Source organism: Phacochoerus africanus, chromosome 15, assembly GCF_016906955.1.
Source record: "Phacochoerus africanus isolate WHEZ1 chromosome 15, ROS_Pafr_v1, whole genome shotgun sequence".
NCBI lineage: Eukaryota > Metazoa > Chordata > Mammalia > Artiodactyla > Suidae > Phacochoerus > Phacochoerus africanus.
Genome location: NC_062558.1, coordinates 130,658,060 through 130,675,133, shown reverse-complemented (window position 1 = coordinate 130,675,133; position 17,074 = coordinate 130,658,060). Strand labels below are relative to the sequence as shown.

The window sequence follows — 17,074 nt, the reverse complement described above, 5'->3', positions numbered from 1 at the left end:
TTTGAAGGTCCTTAAAGCTCAGCACCAAGTCTTTGGTTCCTAGTCGGATTTGTTCACCACTGAGCCATGACAGGAACTCCAACACCAAGTCTTTGGGAGAAGAGAACAGAGAGCTGAAGTGACACCACAAGGGTACAGATGGAGAGCAGATGGAAGCCAGCCCCAGGCGCATACCATCCCAGGGACCTCCAAACAGCTGGCCCCAGGTGGATACCACCCCAGGGACCTCTAAACAATGCCAGCACAGGAATCCCGGACAGTAGGAGGCAGAAAATCAATACAGCAGGCATTCCTCCAGTTGGCACCTACCCTGCTCCCAAAACAGATACTCACTTCAAACATGACTTCAGAGAGGAAGAGCAAACTCAGAGAGGAAGTGATTCCAAATGGAGGTGCAGCCTTAAGTAACAGGAATGACTGACACGTGGACGAACCATGAACTCCACAGCTTCCAGCCCTGCCGTGACCCTGTTCATCTCAACCTCAGACGGCATTTTACAGAAACACACACACCCCGGAATGTGTTTCAAACATCCCTCTGCCTTTCTCTGCAAGGACGTCTGCCACTGGGTTTAGGGGCCACCCTAAATCCAGGACGACCTCCTCTTGAGCCCCTGAACTTGATTACACCTACAAGGACTTTCTTTCCAGTTAAGGTCAAGCTCACAGATTCTGTGGACTAGGGATAGGACATATCTTTTTTTGGGGGGGGGGGCATTATTCAACCCACTACAGTCTCCAAAAAGCAAGAGGAAAAAATGGGGTATTTATTTAAATGAACATGGACCATGAGTATCTTGCCGTATTTAGTTACCAAAAGCCCAAGACGCTATGGTGTTAGAGGCTGGCATGAAGGTCAGCTAAGTGGCCCTAAACAAGTTGCTGAGTCTAAGTCACTGTCCCTGTGCACCAAGTGGGGACCACCAGACCTGGCAGGACTGTTGCACAGGTTGATGGAGAGTCACTGAGAGTGCCTGGCACCCCAATATTGTTGACAGGCCCTAGTCTCTAATGACTCCGAGCAAGATGCTCAACAACACCTCTGCAGGAAAGGCCGTCCAGTTATTCCTTAATCCAACCACCATCAGGGTATGTATTAGGTACTCAGAAAAATTATCAAGGATCAGCGTAACAGGCTTACCAAAGGTAAACAGTGACCAGCCCTGTGGGGAAGCAAGGACTTCGGGTCATGAGAGCAGCCAGTCAGTCCTCTCCCCAGTGGTCATTCCTGTCCAGTGGTCCCAGAATCACCAACCTAAATATAAAGTTTGCCACAGGAGTTCTTGCTGTGGCTCATCGGTAATGAACCTGACCAGGATCCATGAGGGCGAAGGTTCAATCCCTGGCCCTGCTTAGTGGGTTAAGGGCCTGGCATCGCCGTGAGCTGTGGTGTAGGTCACAGACGTGGCTCAGACCCTGAGTTGCCATGGCTGTGGGGTTGGCCAGCAGCTACAGCTCTGATGCAACCCCTAGTGGGAACCTCCATATGCCACGGGGGCGCCCGCCCTAAACAAACAAGCAAACAAACAAAACAACACTTGCCGTGGTCTGTGGACTCCCCGGGACACCAGCTGTGTCTCATTTATCTTTGTTTCCCCACCACCCGTCACTGTTTCTGGTACCTATAAAGTGACCCATAAGTCACTCGGTAAATGTTGACGGAACGAATGAAGACATGACCTGGACACTCTGGAAACCTCAGCTCTGGCCATGCACAATAATAGGGGTAACGGGGGTTATTAAAAGCATGAGACCAAGTACTTGGCATACACTGGGTGGATTAAATAAGGCGCCTAAACATTCTGGCACGGTGGACACTCCAGAAATATCGGTGTGTCCCATGACTTATTTCAACGCTCACTCCAACCCAACCGAGAGTCAAGGCCCTGTCATCCCCACGTTAGACAACAGGAACTGAGCCACAGAGAGGTTAAGTCACAGAACGAATACCTGGCGGAGCCAGGCTTTGTCACACTTCCACAACCTGTATACTTTCTACTGCACCACACTGCATCTGGTTCATGCTATTTAGTCTCTGCTTTGAGGCTGGTCCCAGCTCACACACCCATAATCAAACTGTATCCTCGGGTGTAAGGACAGGGATATACATATACATACACTGTATGGTGAGGTGTGCGTGTGTGCACACGCACAGACACACACACACACAACCTTCGCTGAAGGAGTAAACTAGAGTGAACACTGCGCTGAAGGGCACACGGCCCCAGGGAACACCACTAACTGCCTGGCACCGACAAGTTTCTGAATGGAACTGCCAAAGGGTAAAAGTGTCACATGTTACATTCTGCCAAGTTCACAAAAGGAACACATGCAATGTTTTGTAAACGCCACAGCCTCGTCCTCAGGCTTAATTCTTCCCCTGAAATATCTTGCGTCTCAGCCAACAGCCTACAGGGAAGAAGAGTGACCTGTGCTCAGCATTCGTGGATCAACACTCCTCTCTCCACCTAAACGCCCAAAGAGCGTGATCAGGAGCCGTGACCCAGGAATTAAAGAGTGTCCCAGGCACTGAACTTACAGGAGGAGTGGATGCTGGGGAAGCTTTTGCGGCCCTCGGACACCAGGTCGGGGTCCCCTGTGCAGTGCATTTCCGAGTTCATCACTCCATCTGGAAAGCAGCGGTAAAAGAAATCGGGGCGAGGTCTACAAAAGACACCATGGACATTTTCACTATAAAATGCTGCCATCACAGACAAACCCCAAGCTGACCCCTGCTGTGCCCTGCTGCCCTAGCTCGTCTGTCTGTCATCCACACTGGAGCCCCCCCCGCCACCCCCCAGCCCCAGGAAGACACCGTGGGCTTGGGCAAAGCTCAGGCTTCAGCGTCAGATCAAAGGTCTGGGTTAGAACTCCTGCTCTGCCACGTACTAGTTTTATGACCTTGAGAAGATCACATAGCCTCCCCCAGCCCAGTTCCCACATCTATAAAAGAGGGAGAGCAATACCTACCCAAAGCTGAGCTGAGAGTCAAGCATGATGACTGACAGGAGCCTCCTAAGCACAGCACCAGCGGAGTGAAAGGTAGTCCCCGCCTGCATCTATGGCTCCGCTATTCAGAGGCTCCTCATGGCCCAACATCTTGAAGTTGGATGGCCAAGTGCCTGCCCTTCCTTAAAGAGCAGGTCTCACCTAAGCTCATGGACAAGACCTGAAAACTCAGCTCCAAGATGTAGAGCACATGGCCACCAGGTTGGCTCCCGGTCCTGGAGGTTGTTGGCGGGGGTGGGCTGGGGGACACTCTACAGGGAAGTGGGGTAGAAGCCAGCCTTGAGGTCCAGCCTCCTGCTGCAATCACAGCTAACATGTCCTGAGCACTCGCTGGGTACCAGCCCCAGTGCTCAGCACTGCCCATGGGTCATATCATATGATTCTTATGACAAACCTGGGACAGACCCTGGGACTTCATTTTACAGGTGTGAGAACTAAGGCTTAGAAAGATTACACTCCTGCCCAAGGTCACATACAACCAGTAAGTGGCAAAGAAGCTCTGAAGCCCGGCGTTTAGATTCTTGCACCTACACCCTTCCCCATCCCCCACGCTTGTCCGCCTCCTTCAAGTGCAGATTCTCACACAGATACAATGACAGTCGAGAGTTCACATTAATTCAACTGACCTTTGCCAACTGCCTGCCATGGACGAAGTTCTGCCCATGGAATAAACACAGTCCCTGTTTTCTGCACATACTGGGTTACAGTTCACCCAAACGGACTCACTGGTCCTCCAGCTCTGGGACTGAGGCCTAATAACAATCAATCAATATCTATAACATATCAGTGATCACTAATCTATCAGAAGAGCTGGCATACTGTCTTCCCCCCGTCCCCATGTGGCTAGTGTTTCTCTAAGTGTGGCTATTCACCTACTGAACCAGAACCTCAGAGCAGATGAGGCCTGGGAATTGGCATTTTATCAGGGCCCCACAGCAACTCCAAGCACAGAAATCTGGGAGGACACTGCAGTCCCAGGTCATGTACCCCCCAGTCTGTCTCCATCTTCTGCCCCCGGTACCTGACGAGCACCCCACACCAAGTAGATGATCGCTGAATACTGAGGTTCCGAGAGGGGTTGTAACCTGTTCAAGGCCAACAGTGAGTCAGGGCCAAGGTCAGGTCTTGAATTCAGGTCTTTTGACTGTTTGTTTCCACCGAGACTAACTCACTTCCAGAGCAGTTGGGAGAGAAGGCAAGATAAATGGAGAACAGAAATCATGTCCCAGGGGAGGAAGAGAAATGTGCCAGGAGCCAAAGCTCAAATGCCAATCCATATTTCTTATCCAAAAGAGAACCACAGATAAGCAATCTTATTTATTTTTTGGAGGCCAAAACCAAACAACTGAGTGGGTGTCTGGTGAGGCCCGGGGGCAGCAGTGGATGGACTGGGGGTGCCAGCAGGGGGCTTTGACCCACAAGAAAGAATAATCAATGGATACTTCTTTACTGCTGATGTCCTGGCTACTGAAAGAGTGAGTTCACATGGGAGAGGAAAGATCCGTGTTAGGACAGAACTCCCAGGAGGACAACAATTTAAGAGGAAACCAGAAGAGCTCCTATCTGTCCCTTCAGTGTCCTGTGGCCCAGGTTTCTATGGAGATGACCTTGAGAGTCTTAAGTCACTATTTGTTTCTTTTTGGAACTTACCTTCCCACTATTAATTTAATCGTGTTTGTGCAGACTCCATTCAAAGCAAGAGCCAAGGACACCGCTACAAAACAAAAGCGAGAGACAGAAAAGTAACCAGCTGGCTCTCAACTCACCATCATCATTGTCATCCTCACTGCCCCATCGTAATACCGTGCAACTTATGGACCACAGAAATATGAACCAGCAGTCTAAAGAAGCAAGGGAAGTTTGAGTGGCTGGGGTAAGATGTAATTAGAACAGGACTTTGCAGAGTGACTCATAAGATTCCAAGCCCCTATAACATGAAAGTTCTCTCTCCTCCTTGACTGAAATTTTCAGTATCTAGAGAAGTCCATCTATCATGTTCTGGCCTGATAGGAACAGATTTAATACTACCGCATGTAGAACTTCTTTTACTGGTGGCAAGAAATATAACTGTTTTTTTCCCTTCTAGCGACCTTCTCAGATATAATTCTAATCAGCAGCTGCTGCAGTCCTGCTGCAAGGAGGATGCGCCCCCTTGGCCACTGTCACTCTGCTGACCTGTCTCCTGCCAACTTGTTATCCAACCAGTCACTGTTTCTGAGAAGGTGACGTGTCCCAAAGCCTCACTAGGTTTTTGAAAGGTTTGCCCAGAGAAAGGTGATGCTTTCTGCCACCTGAAATAATAGGCAATTCTGGGTTACATTATTTAAAAATAGGGAGTTCCCTTCGTGGCTCAGCAGTTGACGATCCTAACTAGGATCCATGAGGATGTAGGTTCGATCCCTGGCCTTGCCCAGTGGGTTAAGGATCTGGCGTGGCTGTGAGCTGTGGTGTAGGTCACAGATGCCGCTCGGATCCCACGTTCCTGTGGCTGTGGTGTAGGCCAGCAGCTGCAGCTCCGATTCGACCCTTACTGGGAACTTCCATATGCCATGGGTGCAATACTAAAAAGATTAAAGAAACAAACAAACAAACAAACAAAAAACAGACAGCGTGGGGACTTTCTCGGAGCAGCTTGGAAGGACTTTGCTGAATGAAGCACAGATTGCCCAAAGGGTGCAGATGAAAGGAGTCACAGAGCTCTCCCTGTAAGGACCCTGCAGCTCTCTCACATGTTTATCAAGAGGGCACAAAAAAGCAGGTCAATGTGATGGAAGGTCAAGTGCTTTGCATAAGCAATAAAAACCTATTGATGCCCCATTCCATTGCTTTGTTGAATAATAAAGCATACGAGTTACCATTTCCCTTTGGCAAATATTAGCTGTTCAAGATCAGCTGAGATTTATGTAAGAAAATAGCAATAGAGGGATATTTTCAGGAAGGAGCTGCCTGGAGCAAATCATGGTCATCAAGGGAGACAAATGTGTTATTCTACAAATTTGAACAGTCAACACAGTCGCCAAGGGCACAGGCCACTGAGATGGAGACAAAACCCACCTGCCTTTTATAAGACAGGGGAAACAGAGTGCTTAGGAGGGAGCAGTGCAAATGAACAGCTTTGTCAAAGGGAAATGAACCAACTAAGCGTGGGGTAGGCAACACCGCCATATCTGAGTGTGGCAGCAGAGGATGGCTAGGCCACTGGGAGGGAGAGCAGAGCATGAGTCAGCAGCCCAGCAGCACCATTAAAACACCAGGCATGCAACTGGAGTGCAGAAACTGGGAGCAAGCATGGGGGGACTTGGAGAGATGTTCAGATTACATTCTGCAGGCACAGACCCTTCCTTCCTAAAACGCTGGCTTCCCCTTTCTCTCCCAAGCTCAGAGCACTGCTGAGAGGTCTCCTCTGTGGAGAGAAGGGGAAATTTCCTGGGCTGTCTTCACTGCAGTGTTCTCCCAGAGCCATGGCAATTCACAGGCTGCAAGACAGCCTCAAATGACTGGCATCTTTTCTTGTTAGGGCTGGTCCAGGGGGCTCCCTGCTGGGTTTTCTCCTTCTTATTCTGGTCCTAGCCCAGCCTCCGCACAGAGGTCTCTGGGAACAAGCATCAGCAGCTGATCTCCCAATGCCCGTGGGGAACTTCAGAGACCACTATATCAATCCAGAACACCATACGTGTCCCCAACCTCTGCGCCGGCTGGGCCTGCTGGAGCACAGAGCAGATCTCTGAAAAGCTTCAAGGAGCTGAGCTAGAAAATGTGTGGATGTGGTATGACCACCAACACCTGGCGGCTTCACTCTCTGATCCAAAAGCCCAAAGGAGACAGAAGGGGGCGGGGATCAGGAGCGACGATACTTAGGGCAGAAGTCATCGCAGCCTTCCGAAAGTAAATTGAACCGAATATTATGTTCATCTGAAAAGCACACCCCCAGGAGACCAAGACAGGGGACCTCTCACTGACAGCAGAGAGAAGGCTGGGCTGAGATTAGATGCACGGGGGTAAGCGGACAGGGAGCTTGTTGATTAACAATAACCTGGGGGATGGGTTCATAAGGGCTGTGTTTATAGCATCTCACACCACTGCGGGCTTAAAAGTCAGAAAGACAAGCCAGACTGTATTGGATAAAGAAATTCAAAGCAACATATGATGACGTGCGTTGGCCCACAAGGGTCCTATATTGAGGGCACTCCTGCCTAGAAGCACCCCAAAGGGTTAGAGAGCTTTAGTTGTCACTTGTGTTGTTCTTGGGAATTCAGCACTGCAGACCTTCTAAAACGGGGCTCTCGGCTATGCAGACCTGGCTGTTCTGCAGCCTAAATCCTTTAAAGCCTGATGCAGGGTGGGGCAGGCCTCACTGTTTTCATCCAACTGTTTTCACAAAGGGGGCCGCTGTGGACATGCTCTTGGGGTTCAGGTCTGCCGAAGATGCCTGGATGAAAAAGGGATCTCAGCACTAAACCCCCTTGACTGAGAAAGTCCTCAATTCCAGACAACAGTGGAAAAGCTACACCTAGATTTCTGTCCTTGGTTTTTAAAGATCACTTCTTCCCACCCTCTACTTCCAAAGCTTCCTAAAAGCAGTGATTAAAAAAAAAAAACAAAAAAAAAAACTGGTGCAATGGGAAGTTCTTCATCATTTGTACAAGGCAGGCTCTCGTTTATTCAGACAAACAGACCATCCAATAACGCCACCTTCTCTGTGAACATATAGAAGGCCGGGTCTGGTGTGCAATTTTGAAATGTCATCCTACGGGAGATTTAGCTGAAAATGAAAAGGGCTAGAGAAAGTACCTGTCAGCCACTTGCTGCCATAACAACAGCCTGACTCCCAAAGCGGGCAGTAAATTACAACCAGAACCATGAAAGACAATCCTACCGTCACATGTCTTGGGATTCTGTGCCAGGGGAGTGATGAAAATTACAATCGAGGCAAAGGAATTTCCATGACACCTGAGAGGGCTTCTGATGGGACATTCTGGGGACCACAGTGATATATGTCCAAAGGCTTCCCCAGCTGCTCGAGCCACGCACGGGGGGCACCTACATCCTTCCTGGAAAAACTGACCTTCCTCCCACCTCCACTGGGGAGGCAGAGACATGACCATCAAACCCTCAACCACAGAGGAGCATCTGGGGGATGCGCCTGACTTCAGGAAAGCCACCTACAGGCTGGCCAGAGACTCATGACTTCTGTGTCCAGGCTTGAGAAATGAGTGGAGCCAGAGTCTCCGCCTGGGAAGTCTGGACCGTGAGATGCAGTGATACTCAGAGGTGGGCACTAGAGCGGAACAGACACGCAGGTGTAGGCCAGGGGCACCCCCAATCCCATGGCCAAGCCTCATATAGACCAAAGGTGCCGACAGGAGATGGAGTCAGGGAGAAAGAGGAGAGGGAAGACACATCGCAGAGAAGATGCGAGGTGATGGGGGTGCCTCCACCTCTGGTGGCCTGGGTCCCTCTTCTGTCCCCATGAGGCTCCCCATTTTTTTTTCCCTATTCTTGAGTGTCTGTGAGATTGCTTGTAACAGACCTGGAACCAAGCCTCTACTGATACATTTGATCTAATTTCATGGGAGTTCCCGTCATGGCTCGGCAGTTAACAGCTAGTATCCATGAGATGAGGGTTCAATCCCTGGCCTCACTCAGTGGGTTGAGGATCCAGCATTCCCATGAACCATGGTGTAGGTGGCAGATGCAGCTCGGATCCCATGTTGCTGTGGCTGTGGTGTAGGCCAGCAGCTACAGCTCCAATTGGACCCCTAGCCTGGGAACCTCCATATGCTGCTAGTACAGCCATAAAAAGCCAAAAAAAAAAAAAAAAAAAACTTCAGAGGATTCTGTCCTTTTCAACTAGATAGAGCCTGACCAAAGCCTGGTTATGTAGGAAATGTTTCCTATCCCTTTACTGCTCTGCACACCCTAGATTTCACCCTCACCCCTTTCCCTTACAAAAAAAAGGGGGGAAGGTCACATTTGACTACACTGTCACTTCCTAAAAACCCAGTAATTAACAAATGTAACCTTTAGTGGAAAATCTCATATTTATAGACTTACTACCTAACTGAATGGTGAGCATATATAACACACCAACAACAGAATGCGTGTGAGGGTCTGGGTAACTTGAATGTGTCATGTCCAAAAATAAACCTAATTCAGTTTTCCCAGCAATCAAAAAGATCAAAATCTGGCTTCCAGGCACTTTATTTTGGTCGCTAAACAAGCCAGCTAGGTTTGCTTTCTCTTAATGCTGCCATTTACTCAGTCCTTTGGTTAATATACACATCAGAAAAAAAAAAAAAGGATGTAATCCTAAAAATGTCCAACTCATGCCACATGCAGATATGGCTCAGCTTGGGAAGAATTTATAACAGTGGTTTTATAACCAGTAGCAAAGATTGCAGCATTCTTTACATAATAACAATTGATTAACTGCCAAAATGTCCCCAAACTGATGATGAGTTATTTATATTATATCTTACATCTGCTTTTGCACATTTTTGCCTCAAGCCAATGGTGATTGGTCAAGGAGTCTCGGCTGATTTTTGAATTGCCCATAATGTGGGCTTATTAGCCACACATGTGGGATTGGACATTTAGTGGTGATAAAGTTTCAGATTCACTTTGCTTTGCAGCCAAGAGCTGCCCTTCTGTGCTTGGGATGCACAGCTCTGATGTGGATTCTGGAGCTTACTTTCAGCACTAGGGACAGCGGCCACAGGCTGGCCCTGAAGATAAAGGCAGTTAACCATCCCTGCACTGGCTCTTCCTGGGGCTAAAAGTTTACCTTGTCTTGTGTCTCCCAAGCTTCATTTGGCCAAGAGAAAAACCAGTTGGGTGTCACTGAGAGTTTCAAAATCTAGTAATCTAATCAAGTTCCGCCCCATCCCCTAAAGCAGGAACCGTGAATACTCTACCTAGGAAGGCTTCCTTAATTTCGGTCTTGTCTGTTCGCCGGATAATTTTCACCACACAAATAACAGCCAGAGGTGTGAGGAAAGAAATTGCCTGGAAGAAACAACAAATAATCCCTTATGAGGACAGCAGTTTGCTCTCAGAGAGCTGATTGATAATTAGTTCCCGTTAGCTTCGTTTAGACTTACTAGTTGAATGATCTTACTGAACTCTTAACCTCAAACTAAGAAGGATTTATATCTACTCTTAGAGACACCACAGACTTGAAATACCAGAGGTCTGATTATGGGTTATAACTGATTTGTAATTGCTGGGATTCACGTTTAAAGTGGTGACTTTTTAAACAGAAAAGAAGAAGCTGGCATTATAATGACTCATCTTTGCCAGTAGCCCTCCTCCCCGCCTCCTCTGCGGAGGGATGGGAGAACCCTTAGCCTCGCATCCCCAGTGTCCCAGCAACATGGCAGCATGTGGGACTTGCTTTGAGTCAATTGGTTCATTCCCCTTTGATGTTCTTTTGTTGAATATTCATTTCCATGGCAGAGCAGAAGTTAGTCCTTTTGCATGAAGTCGTTCCTCTTTCTTTCCTCCCCTTTCCTCCCCTGGACCAAAGCACTCAGAAGCGAAGTAAGTGCTTAATTCAGATGCGAGCAACACTCATTATTGAACTCTCTATGAGGCAGGAACTGTTAGGTACCAACAGGTACCAGAGTCTCTTAAATCCTTATTTATTCTGGGACTGTCTTTGCCAGGCCTGGGGACTCCACAATGTGCCCAAGAATGCACAGCTGGCTACCCAGGAAAAACTTTCATTCAAAAAGAAACATGCACCCCTATGTTCACTGCAGCACTCTTCACAATAGCCATGACATGGAAACAACCTAAATGTCCATCAACAGATGAATGGATTAAGAAGATGTGGTACATATACATAATGGAATACCACTCAGGCATAAAAAAGAACAAAATAATGCCATTTACAACAACATGGATGGAACTAGAGATTCTCCTACTAAGTGAATAAGGTCAGAAAGAGAAAGACAAATCCCATATGATATCATTTATATGTGGAATCTAAAACATGGCACAGATGAACCTATCTACAGAACAGAAACAGACGCTCAGACATGGAGAGCAGACTGTGGTTGCCAAAGGGGAGGTGGGAGGAAGTGGGATGGACTCAGAGTTTTGGGTTAGTGGATACAAACTATTACATTTAGAACGGATAGGCAATGAGCTCCTACTGTATACCACAGGGAACTATATCCAATCACTTGTGATAGAAATGATAGAATATGGGAAAGAGAATATATATATATATATGTATATATATGTATGTATAACTGGGTCACTTTGCTGCACAGCAGAAATTGACAGGACAGTGTAAATCAACTATAATAAAAACCTTTTAAAACAAGAGAACTCAGCTCTCCAGCCGGTAAGTAGCAAGGCCAGGCTTTGGAAACCAGGTTTTCTGCCTCTGATAACTAGTCTTTGCTCAGCATTCTATAATTAATACATTGTTTTCCACATTCAAACAACCAGGGAAAGGGTATTGATGATACTTCCTTATGATTGCAACAATATCAAAAGTGATTCAATATCTTAGAAATCTACAACTGGCCTCACAGACAGTGGTGGGAGGGGGTACGTGGTAACTACTGAGCAACAGTGTTCACGCTCTGGGAAGTCTCCACCTGTGTGCTCACCACATTTTGGAAAGGGGCCTTTTTTTTTTTTTTTTTTGGTCTTTTTGCTATTTCTTGGTCTTGGGCCGCTCCTGCGGCATATGGAGATTCCCAGGCTAGGGGTCCAATCGGAGCTGTAGCCACCAGCCTATGCCAGAGCCACAGCAACGCGGGATCCGAGCCGCGTCTGCAACCTACACCACAGCTCACGGCAACACCAGATCGTTAACCTACTGAGCAAGGGCAGGGATCGAACCCGCAACCTCATGGTTCCTAGTCGGATTCGTTAACCACTGCGCCACGACGGGAACTCCTGGAAAGGGGCCTTTTAAGTAGACCTAAGACACAGCTGGAAGATACTTTCCTTAAAAAAAAAAAAGATTCCATCCAAATAAACACAGATTTTTCAAATAACTGGAGATGGAGTTCCCACTGTGGCTTGGCAGTAACAAACCTGCCTACTATCCATGAGGATGCATGTTTAATCCCTGGCCCTGCTCAGTGGGTTAAGGATCTGGCATTTTCATGAGCTGTGGTATAGATTGGCAGGTGCAGCTCCCATTTGACCCCTAGGCTGGGAACTTTCATATGCCACGGGTGAGTCCCTAAAAAGAAATAAAATAAAATAATAACAAAAAATAACTGGAGATGCCCTATACACTTGCTACAGCCAGACTGCCAGAGCTCAAAGCGACATTGGGAATCTGTTTGGGAGCTGTCTTCAGAGTCAGTTCATGAGAAATCCCTTCTCACTGGCCAGTTCCTTCTGACCACACGGGGTAGTAATCAGCCAGATGATCCTCCTTATCAGCAGTGACCCTGGGTGATGTGGCCATGCAAATGCCATGGAGAGCGCGTCCTATTGCCATGGAGAGTATTTAGATGACAAGGGGCACAGAGCTATGGGCAGCTGGATGAGAGAAGATTCAGAATTGAAGCAGAGAAGAAGAGGGTTTCCCCAGGAGTGACTCAAAAAGGCAACACTCACTTGTGAGTTAACAGTTTCAGCAAATCTGAGAGTCTCCACGAGGGCCTGGGAGGCTCTCACACTGGAATACTTGCCAGGCTTGTTCCAATGCTGCGTCCCTCAAACACTCTTATAGGACAGGCCCGAGAATTTACCTTATGTAATAAGCACCTCAAATGATGCCGATGCTGGTGGCTGAGAAACTGCGTTGGTTTTGACTCACACATTAGGTGCTTAAAGAGCGATGACTGAAGGCCCTGCTTACATGAGCCTGAAGGGCAAGGTCAAAGAAGTCCTTGGTGGAGTTCCCGTCGTGGCGCAGTGGTTAACGAATCCGACTAGGAACCATGAGGTTTCGGGTTCGGTCCCTGCACTTGCTCAGTGGGTTGACGATCTGGCGTTGCCGTGAGCTGTGGCGTAGGTTGCAGACGCGGCTCGGATCCCGCGTTGCTGTGGCTGTGGCATAGGCCGGTGGCTACAGCTCCAATTCAACTCCTAGCCTGGGAATCTCCATATGCCACAGGAAGCGGCCCCAGAAAAGGCAAAATGACCAAAAAAAAAAAAAAAAAAAGGCGTCCTTGGCTTTTCATTGCCTCTCACTCTGGGCCCCGCAGACCAGGCCCCACCCCCAAATAGGAGAAGGCAGCTCACTGAATGGCGAATAGCACTTCAATGACCCCACCTAGAGTCGAAACTTAAATACGAGAAGACAAGAGAACTTAAGAAAATACTGTAGAACAATCCCAGATGGCACGGTCTAAGCTTAGGCAGAAATGGAACCCCAGAGGAAATATGATTTGGGAAGATGCTCCTGCCAAGGCTCCTGAGGCTGCTCACAGGAGATGATCCTGAGCACGATGTTGCTGACAAGCAGCGGGTGGGGACACTGTGTGGGAGACACGTGGCTCCAAGCCCAGGAGTGGGGGCTGGAGAAGGCAATAGAGCTGCCCAGTGGCTCCAGGCTCACTGCTGGAGGGTCTCTCTGAGCCCTGTTCGCTGCCCCAGCTCTCCTGCTCTAATTACATCCCCACCCTGGCTGCTTCCTGGGCCAGTGCGAAGCACCCAGGAGGGCTCAGGGCTTCTCATCTCAGGAGCTTCGCAGGTGGGGAATTGCAGCCATCAGACAAGCGCCCCAGCCCCAACCAGGCAGCTGCAACAGAAATGTCTGTATGAGGAGTTCCTGTCGTGCCTCAGTGGTTAGCGAACCCGACTAGCATCCATAAGGACACGGGTTTGATCCCTGGCTTTGCTCAGTGGGTTAAGGATCTGGTGTTGCTGTGAGCTGTGGTGTAGGTAGCAGACACGGCTCAGATCCTGCTTTGCTGTGGCTCTGGAGTAGGCTGGCATCTACAGCTCTGATTAGACCCCTCACCTGGGAACCTCCATGTGCCACAGGTGGCGCCCTGAAAAAGACAAAAAGGCAAAAAAAAAAAAGTCTGCACATGACTTGGGGTGGGGTAGGGGGTGGTCCTTCTCTCCTCTTCTCATCCTAATGGCATTTGGGCTCTGGTCACAGGTCTTCCTCCTGGAATCGCATCTGGCATATCCTTGGGCAGCGCAGTCCTCAAACAGGACAAACACATAGCTACGTTTATCACCTGTCCCTCTTTTATCAGTATTTTTCAACTAAAAGTTGGAATTAAGAGATGAGCCCCAGAAACTGACACATTAGGAAGGCAACTTTCCCCCTGCACAAAAGTACCTCGGAACCGAGTAAGAGAGGAATGAAGACAGAACAAGCACCCCACATTCAGTCCAAAAACCAGACTGCATTAACCCCAGCGCACAGCCCTTCCACATTCTGACAAAAGCCATTAGAAGCCACGGTCCCACTGCCAGAGCCTGTGAGTGATGGAGATGGACACAGAGATAACGAGGCGGAGGCTGGTAACTTCTACCTTCAAACGTGGACATGGAGGACCCAAGGGGACCAGCAAAAACGTGTCCTTAGCTTGTTTACCCTTAGGTTAATATTCCCAGGGCTTTTTAACGTTTGAAAATCCTGGGAGTGGCCCCGTGGAAAGACAGTGGATGGTCTGTGATTATTAAATGGGACCTGAGAGAAACCAGGACAATGAACTTGAGCCACTCGATGCTTCAGGGTGCAGAGAACACACCGGCCCCCTCTGTGTTTGCGTTTTCCGCAGTAGCCATGAGAACAGGGCCGCTGAATGTACATTTGGAGGTTAGACAACAACGGCTGACATGTTCTAAAAACTTACTAATGCCAGAGTCTATTCCAGGCACTTCTTGTAAATTAACTCACTCATTCCTCACAGCAACCCTGTGAAGTAGGCTCCTTACTTACTGGATAGAAAAGGAAGGCACAGACAGGGGAAGCAAGCTGCTAAATGTTACACAGCTAATAAGTGGTAAAGGGGAGATATGCGCTCAGACTGTTGAAACCAAGCATCAAGCTCTGTGCTTTCAACCACAGCGTCATAGCAGTTCTCGTGTCAGAAGTAAGAAGCACAAATAAAATGTAATAAATGCCTTGTCTCTGAAGTTGGAGAAGGAAGGAAAGAGGCTCATTTCCGGGAGCGTGAATAAGTCACAGAAGTGGCAGTGGCAGCTGTCATGGATTAAGCACCTACTGTGTATTAGAGGCTTTCCTCGCATTGTCTAATCCCAGAACCACTCTGTGGATGGGAAAATCCTCCTTGTACAGAAAACAGAACTGGAACACAGTGAATGCACAAATGCATGCAGCTAGTGGGACCAGGACACCCCAACTGGGCTGCCATGCTACCTGGGCAGGGGTCTGCAATCACAGAGATCACCTGAGCCCAACAGCCCCATCTTACAGATGGGGAAACGGAGGCTGAGATCATTCCTATAATAAAGAACATCTTGTAAACTGCTAATTAATGGTACCGCACAGTAGCCACAGATCAGGACAGTCTGTATAAATCATTAAGCAAGGGTCTAGGACATGGCCGGATTTGCATGATGTTCTTCCAGAGGCGAGGAAGCCAGAACTCTGTGGAGGAACATGTGGGGAACGAACTCAGATTAAGGACAGCCTGGCTCAAGCCCCAGCTCCAGCATGTATCAGCTCTGCAACCGTGAATATGTCACTTAACCTGTTCACTTTTGCGTCTCAGTGTCCTCTCTCTAAAATGGGTATAATAGTGATGGTTGCAAGGATTGAAATTCATTGAGTTGTTGAATGCTGCTGTGTACGAAGTGAAGTACTGCAAGTCTGTCATTGCATTTGAAGCTCTCCACACCTTGGGGAGGGAGGCAAGTGCTGTTGAAGCCCCCCTTTTACAGAGTAGGTCCCTGAGGCACCGAGAGGGGAGGTGATTTTCCCAATGCACTTAGCTAGTCATTAGCAATGCTGGGAGCTGCCCGAGGAGGTCCATTCTGGGGCCCCTCCCAACAGTCACCCACAGGGCCCAGCAGAGTTAGCATCCAGGACATGCTGATGGTTGTTCCCAGAGAAACCTGTGCACACAGGACCCAAGCCAGGATCCTGTGACCAGACCCACGGGAATAGAGCATGGGAAGCTCCAGTTCGTCTGTGCCCAGGTCTGGGTGTGGAGGGACAGGGATAAGCCTAGTTGGCCCAGGCACCTCGCCCATGCCCTCCAGGACCAACATCGCCAATACGGGCAACCAATGAAAACAACATGGGAAGTGCCATCGGTCCCCAGCCATTGCTACGCCCAGGAAGTGGGTAACCCCTGGGTGCTGATGCTGCCGGGGCACTTCTGGGAATCAGCTGAGCAGGGAGCAGCATGTCTGAAGGGAAGGGCATGAGTGTGCCAAGGACTTGGAACCACTGAAGGGGTCAGAGCCAGAGCCCCGGATGTTAGGATGTCAGCCAAGGAGCTTGTCACTGGGGTTCATCCACATCAGACAAAACAATGGGCCCAAAGTGCTTTAATTTCCAGCGTCTGACAGGTGGGCGTGCCGCACGGTGCTTCCAACAACTTGGGGTGCGCAGACACCTGGGAAAGGGCCCGCTGCGGGCCAACAATTACAGCCTCGCAGAGCCAAGAGCTGAGACTTTTCAAACATGTCTAAAAATTAAACTGTCTCTCACAAGCCAGCTTTGTCTCTTTCCCTTCCCTCTTCCCCTCAAACTGACTTGATTTCTGTCTTCCTGAGAAGCATCCTATTCCAGAAGAGAAAACCCTGTCATCAAATCAGCTCGGTATCAGTACTACTTGACAGAAATAAACCATGGCTGGAGCAAAAAGAGACCAGGGCAAAGGACAGGTCTAGGGTAGATTTTTTTTTTTTTTTTAAGCCAAGGAAAGAAATTGGGAAACACCTTCAATTTCCTCCCTCGGTCTGGCCTGTCCTTTTGGGGTTTTCCTGTGATGCCCACCAGTCTGACGCATGCTGCTATGTGTGTCCCCCCAGACTGTGCCTCATGCAGCTTGGCACCTCCACTACTTGCCGCCAGGCTTGGCTCAAGGATGGTGCTTCATGTAAATGCCTGTTGAATTAGGTAATAATTAACTCACCAGAAATCATCTACGATCTGCCT

General features: G+C 48.7%; 1 protein-coding gene across 2 annotated transcripts in view; it reads right to left on the bottom strand.

The window, feature by feature from the left end:
* The window catches only part of PLPP4 (phospholipid phosphatase 4), a 148,173-nt gene that overhangs the window by 73,792 nt on the left and 57,307 nt on the right, over positions 1–17,074 (bottom strand). Inside the window, exons 3-5 of one of the 2 annotated variants that reach the window (XM_047760732.1) lie at positions 9,924–10,014; positions 4,660–4,723; positions 2,540–2,664 (exon numbers count right to left, since the gene is read on the bottom strand). In XM_047760732.1, the coding sequence (XP_047616688.1) occupies positions 2,540–2,664; positions 4,660–4,723; positions 9,924–10,014 (280 nt within the window). The remainder of the gene's footprint in view (positions 1–2,539; positions 2,665–4,659; positions 4,724–9,923; positions 10,015–17,074) is intronic. The other variant, XM_047760733.1, reaches the window with a different exon arrangement.